This window comes from Pogona vitticeps, chromosome 1 (genome assembly GCF_051106095.1).
Source record: "Pogona vitticeps strain Pit_001003342236 chromosome 1, PviZW2.1, whole genome shotgun sequence".
NCBI lineage: Eukaryota > Metazoa > Chordata > Lepidosauria > Squamata > Agamidae > Pogona > Pogona vitticeps.
In genome coordinates, this window is record NC_135783.1 from 185985990 (window position 1) to 185992861 (window position 6872).

The 6872-nt window shown below is 43.1% G+C and overlaps 1 protein-coding gene across 1 annotated transcript; it reads right to left on the reverse strand.

Annotated features, from left to right (window-relative positions):
- Positions 1 to 6489, reverse strand: HSPE1 (heat shock protein family E (Hsp10) member 1). Its single transcript, XM_020795302.3, has 4 exons — positions 6261 to 6489; positions 2668 to 2832; positions 1961 to 2050; positions 1 to 221 (listed from the first exon to the last, which is right to left on the reverse strand). Exons 1-4 carry the CDS (start codon positions 6351 to 6353, stop codon positions 171 to 173), a joined length of 399 nt encoding a protein of 132 aa, XP_020650961.2. The 5' UTR covers positions 6354 to 6489; the 3' UTR covers positions 1 to 170.
- Positions 6490 to 6872: the final 383 nt, after the last annotated feature.

The window sequence follows — 6872 nt, forward strand, 5'->3', positions numbered from 1 at the left end:
TGTAGTCTCATTATACACATGTTTATTTTCAGGGCACAATGCTTTTCAGTTATTTGACAGGTTTTGCATTTATTAGAAAATACAGAAATTATTTACATGATGGAACAAAACAATCTGAGCACTTTTTTTGTGGAATGACAACTTCATGATAATACAGGAAGATAAACTCTTTAGTCAACATATTTTCCAAGAATATCACCATCTCTGAATATGAAATAGTCCTGCAAACAAAGAACATAAATTAGTATCTAATGATAACAATGAGTGGCTTAAAGATCAAGGTACTGAAGTTCTTTGATCAGATTGTTTTATCGCTGTGTCCCTGAATCACCACAAACAGCAACCCAAGGATAATTCAACCTATTATTCCTGTCTAAAGGGCCCAGACAGAAATAGAAAGGACACCAACTGCCTTATGACAGATTTTAGTTGTATGGAGTCTTTAAATTAAACCGAACAACAGGATAATACCCATCTCATTACACTATAGCAGTGACATGTCGTAAGGTTTCCTCTTAGTGGGACATAGTTAAGAACCCCAGTCAGTGAGGGGAGTTATATAAAACGAGTTTCTCATACTGCTGCTCTTTGCTTTGGTGGAAGGGTATCATAATAAAGGACTATAGGGGGATAATTTGATGTGGGTGTGGAGTCATAAAATATCAATCACTTCAATGATTATAAAAAAATTGTGGCATAACAATTATTTTCCCAGGATTCAAAACATCTTAACATCCATATTAGATTCCTAATTAGAATTAACCTAAATAACACTATATTAATACAATACTGGAAAATATGCCGATAATCTACACACACATTTCTGTATTGCTAACTCATCCCTGCTACTTGTAAAATTTCTCAGTTTACTGCATTTCTGTAGATGCTTTGATTCCATATCAGTATCGACTGATAAACAAATTACACTTTGGTTGTTACTGTTTTATGCCACCTTGACAAAACAGCTTTGATGTAAACAGTGGCATATACAGTAACAAAGACACTGCAATGGCTATCAATTGATTTTGCCTGTATTTTTTCTCCTAGGCAACACAGTTCATAAATTTCTCTCATGTCTTGGTTAGTAAGTGTATTAAATCGTGTATTTCCCTGAACTAGTGGATTTGAAGAAAGAAGACAGGCAAGTCTCTGGCTAATCCAGACTGTTAACTCTGGCTGGATCGCTAAGAAAAAGTTTACATACAAGATGACAATGGGCAAAATTCAGGTGCCAAAACATTTACTTCGCACAGATTAAAAGCTTTCTGTCTCCCATCCCCCTTTTTAGGTTCCAAAGCTCCCTCAGGTTCTCTTACCTTGGGGATGCTTTAGAAGTCAAATATCACAGCAGGATGTGCAGCAGCAATCCTGATCTGGCAGCAATTTTTGACTTTTGAAGTGTTTCCCACCCTTGTCCTGAAGCTCCCAAAGACTTTCCCAGGGCAAAAGGGAAACTGAGGGAACCTCAGAACCTAAAACAGGGAGATAGGAAGCTTCTAGTGCTTCCGGGTTGTGCTGGGTGGAACGTTAGAAAACAGAATTTGGCCACTACAGTATGTGCATGAATCCAAAATCAGGCAATGCAGACAACATAGAAGTTAAATATATCAATACATTTCTGGGTAAGAACGTAAATAACTTTTAAAAAGTGAAACCACTACAAACTACAGTGGGGTCTTGACTTGAGAACTTAATCCGTATTGGAAGGCGGTTCTCAAGTCAAAAAGTCTGTAAGTCAAGTCTCCATTGACCTACAGTGCATTGAAAACCGATTAATCCCGTAACAGGCCGTTTTTGTTCCATTTTGGTTTTTTTCTGGTCTGTAAGTCAAATCTCAGTCTGCAAGTCAAACCTAAATTTTGCGGCCAGAGAAGTCTGTAACTCAAAAAGTCTGTAAGTCTGTAAGTCAAGGGTCCACTGTATTGAACAGAAGGAGTAAGATTCAAAATTTCAAACTAACCTTGTCATCTAATACAACTTTTGTTCCACCATACTCGGGTAAAAGAACTTTCTCGCCCACACTTACACTAACAGGACGTGTTTCTCCATCCTGAAAACGAAAAATAATTTTTGTAAATTTCTATTATAGCACTCTAAGGCACATTCCATAGTGGGAATACTACGTCAATTCAAAACAGCGCAACCAATTTAATCAAAATGGAAAGCCTACTAATAAAACAAATTAATATTAATTAATTTTGGGTGGGTGTGCACATGACAAAAATATATGAACATCTGAACTACAACAAAAATACGGAAAAGAGCACATTATATTGTAAATAATGAGTGCTACATATAATGCTGAAAATTAAAATGCTAGAAGCCCTCATCTCCAAGGTTAGAAAATAAGTAAGTTGGTAGCTGCCACCAAGTTCGTTCTGTGGAAACTGTTCTAACAGCAACTGCTCATGCAAGCCCATTCACAACAGTCTATGAATATTGAAGGAAAGCATTATACACATAAGGCAATACAACAGCAGGAAGAGACAAATATATTCTAGACAGGGTTTGTGTGTGCGTGGAATGCTGCTGCCATTACTGTGTCCTAGTGTTCAGGATAACTAAGACAGAAAGTGGAAACAAGTTGTGATTTTATCTGATGCACCAATATACAGTACCAGGATTTGAAGCATTTTTTTAAAAAGAAATGAAAGAAAATATGTTTACCTTGCCTTTCGAGCCTGTTCCAACTGCCACAACAGTGGCTTGCAATACTTTTCCTTGAGCTTTCTCTGGAATCATGATTCCTCCTTTAGTGACAGTGTCAGCTACACATCGTTCTACCAATACTCGATCAAAGAGGGGAAGAAACTTTTTAAATGCCTGTCCTGCCTGTTAAAATAAACCACAACACATTACACAGTATAAATATATATTCCTTATTCAGTCACAGATATCTTGTCATATGAAACAGTAGAGAACTACGTCATTTACATAAAACACCAAAAATTGGGGGGGGGGGGAAGAAGATTTATACAATGACATGACATAAGATCTTAGAATCCTAGAACTGCACAGCTGGAAGGGACCCTCTGGATCAGGGGTCTTCAAAGGCTGCAAGCCACATCCAGCCCACCTGGCCTTTTCTTCCAGCCTGTCTCTGTGTGTGAGAGAGCGTGTGCAGTTTGGAGGAGTGCATGTGTGTGTGTGTGGGGGGGGGGGGGGACTGTGTGCATGCATGCGCACATTCCTTCGGCCCTTGAAAATATATTATGTTGCCCTCCATGTGAAAAGTTTGGAGACCCCTACTCTGGATCATCCGGTCTCGCCCCTGTCAAGGAGGCATCTCATTAGCAATAGCAGTGGGACATTTTCAAAGTTTGATTCAAAGATTCCACAAATAAGTAACTTAGAAAAGAAAATAATCCTAAACTGAGTTTAATAGTAAAGCACCTCAAGGAAATTATCAACTACCAAAAAAAGGAAGTCACATTCAAGCACTTTAGCATCCTGAACTTTGGATAGTACTAATACAGTTTTGACTAGTTCAAGGTTGAAAAACTTTTATGCATCTTTAAATTTGATCTGTGACAACGCTGAGTTCAATGTCTCAAAAAAATTAAATACAGAATTTCACAAACTGTAGAAACAACATAATCAGTAAGCATAATTCATAATTTTGGATGTAAAATAAGTATTTGTTTCAAAAACAAGCAGCAGAGATAGTAATCATAAATTGTTGCCATTGGTTTAAAGTTTTTTTAAAAACTAAGACTGATGAAAAACAAGAGGCTGTCCGGTCACATGGCACTGGCTCTCTCTCTCTCTCTCATTCTTTCCAGCTGCTTCTATTCCTGCCCAGAAGACAACTTATAGAAACAACTAGAAAAAAGGCTGGCTTAGATGAATCCTCTAGAGGTCGCTGTTGCAGAAACAAAAGGAAAACAGGAACTCTTCCCACAGGAACATTACAAAACTTCAGTTACTAATTCGCCATGGCAAGTCTTTCCCCCTGAAGAATTAACTTTAGCATTTCAAGACATTTAAGTAACTCATGTTCGTCCACAGTCAGCCTTAAGCAACCTACAGGCAGGGATGGAGAATTCTTTGCAGCTCATTTACTATTTTAAAAAATTATAAAATTCATAGTTCTGTTTCTTAATGGAAAGAACTTAAAGGGTGATAAAATATTTCAATGTGGAAAAACTAAAAACTGGTTCATCTAAAACCAGAATTTTGAATTTTTAACTGATAAAGTCTAAGTATGAAACATTTATTCAGTCTAAGGGGATCAATTAGGCTTGCCAGTGCCTTTCCCCCTCCATCTTTTACCATCAGGTGGTAACTGTATGTGTTTTAAGCAAGGTACTGACACTGTTTTAAAACTGTGCAACTCAGATGTATATAGAATCATAAGTTATCTTAAACTACCCTGTTTCCCCCCAAAAATAAGACAGGGTCAGTTGCTGCACAATGGTGGAGGGCAGGGTTTCATTTAACTGGGGCTTATTTTGGGGGCACGGCTTATATTACAAGCTAAAAAAATCATACTAAGGGTTATTTTCAGGTTAGGTTTTACTTTTGGGGAAACAGGGTAGTTTAAGATAACTTACGATCCTACATACATACTCTTGTCTACTTTCAAAGACTGGACAAAACATCTGAGTTGCACATACAGTATACAGGATATATAACCTTTTTACAACTCCCCCAAATCCATTACCACAAAACATAAACCAATAAAATTTCATACCTACTTATTACAGGAATATGTACTAAAAATGAAATCAAGCATACAGTATACTATATTTGATGGAACATCTGTGATACTTATTTTTGTGGAGTTTGCTAGATTTCAGTATTTTACAGAATTTTATGTACTCAACAATTGCTGACATTGATAACCAAGTTTAGCCTATGCCTTACCAAAAAATATTTAGCTGGTAGCTATTCCTCTTCTAGCACCAAATCCATTCTGTAAGTCCAAAGCAGTGGTTCTGAAACCAGGGTCCACAGATGTTCTGGGACTGCAATTCCCAGAAGCCTTCACCACTTGCTGTGTTGGCCAGGATTTCTGGGAGGTGCAGTCCAAAAACATCTGGGGACCCAAGTTTGAGAACCACTGGTCAAAGGCACAGACCCAGTTCCTTCCAGTGGTGGTACCTGCAGCCCCTGTACACCATTAACCCATGTAACTGCAACAATCCAGCATAGTATTGGAGCAAAAACTCTGGGGATTCGTACCATGACATGTTTTTACAAGGTAAAAACGTCAGGCTTAACGGGACCTCCTCCCTCTACCACCTTGCTGCCTGCAGAGAGATTCTTCCTCACTCCAGCTATGGCATTACTGAGCAGCCTAGAGAAATTCAGGGCAAGATAGGAGGGAGAGAGAGGAGCACAAAGGTATATAGATCCTTATCTCTCCTTCCTCCAGACATAAAATCTATGTCGAAGCCACGCTACCCAGACAGCCCTCTGGAAGGCATCGGATCCTCCGCAGGCGCACACGGCAGCTGCCATGCGGGATTTCCGGCGTCTCCCTCCCTACTGCCTCGGGCGGCCTCGGGGCTTGAGCGGGCCAAAGGGTGCCGAAGCAGAGGGCAAGGCAGGAGGGCCTTCCTCGATCTCTGTGATCCCACCGCCAGAGCCCTTACTTTCCCTACCACGTTGAGGGGCTTCCTGGAACCATCCCGATGCTTCTGGAAAGCCCGCTTTCCGAGAGAGCAAACCGCTCTTCATCCCCCCCACCCACCCCCCAGGACCGCGACACGCCTCCTAAAAGGGAAGCTTCATTCTGAGCCACCCGGGATCAAACATCCCGACACATCCTCCACGGCCTTTTTGGCGACTTCTTTTCGTACTTGTAGCTACCAGGATATGCCGGAGCAAGTCCGGGACCTTACAGACCCTCAAACACCTCTCCCCCACCCCCCGGTTGGGTCAAACGCTGCCTCTCTCCTCCCCCCTCTCTGAAAGAGCGCTCGGGGCCCCGCTTCCTCCCCACCTGCCTGGGAGTGTCTGGGGGTCCCCCTTTGACTCTTTCCCCCCCCTCTTTGTTCCCCTCGGGTCATCCCCTGCACTCTTCCTTATCGAAAATCCTTTTGCTTCAGCGGGAGAGGGCACCACACGAAGGAGGGAGGAGGCCGCGTGGAAAGCTGCGACCCCTCTTGCTGCCCACCTTTTACGTCAACTTTCGATTCACGTGCAACGAAGGACACGTGAACCCAAAGGAAGGCATGGAAAGAAACTCCTTTCCTTTCCCCCCTCCGTCCTTGCCTCCGACCCGGGGGGGGGTCAAGTGGGGGAGAAGGCCTTACCATGACTCCCGCTCCTGCTCTTTTTTTGCAGCAAAGGCACCCGGAATGACCCACCAAGGCAGCACACGTGAAAAAGGGTCGACCGCCGCACATGCGCCGTCCGCACCCCTCGCGTGCCAGAACTCCTTCCGGGGCCTCTGTGGCGAAGGCGGGGGGGGGGAAGGAGGAGGAACCGTTAAGGCTTCATTCCGCTCGGCCGTGGCTTTATGCCCCGCGACCCCTCCACGCCTCCTCCTCCTCCTCCTCCCCCAAAAAGGGAGCGACCTGGAACGGTTTCATTCGCGGGTCTCCAGTCGGAGTCGTTTAATATTTAATCTCAGAGGAAAAGAAAGGGGGGGGCGGTCTGGATGATTCCGGAAGTGACGAGAACCCTCGCTCGACCTTTGGTGAGCATGGGCATTCGAGAAAATTCTGGAAGCGAGGGGCCCCGGAACCTGCATCCGCCATAAGTAGGCGGCACCTTTTGCGGAGAAGAGGTCCGCTCCGCGCGGCGTTTGCGAAAGGACCCTGCCGGAAGCTCCGCCCCTTCCCTCGTGTCCTCTCGACGGGGAGACTCGCGGCGGTGACGTCATGGGACGTGTGGCTTCAAGGCACTTGCCGTTAAGCTCGTTC

Coding starts and splice junctions, on each gene's coding strand:
- HSPE1 (XM_020795302.3), bottom strand. CDS start 6,353: ATGTGCGGCGGTCGACCCTTTTTCACGTGTGCTGCCTTGGTGGGTCAT. Junction 2,833..6,260: donor GAGCAGGAGCGGGAGTCATG/GTAAGGCCTTCT, acceptor TTATTTTAACAG/GCAGGACAGGCATTTAAAAA. Junction 222..1,960: donor AAGTTGTATTAGATGACAAG/GTTAGTTTGAAA, acceptor CTTTGTTTGCAG/GACTATTTCATATTCAGAGA.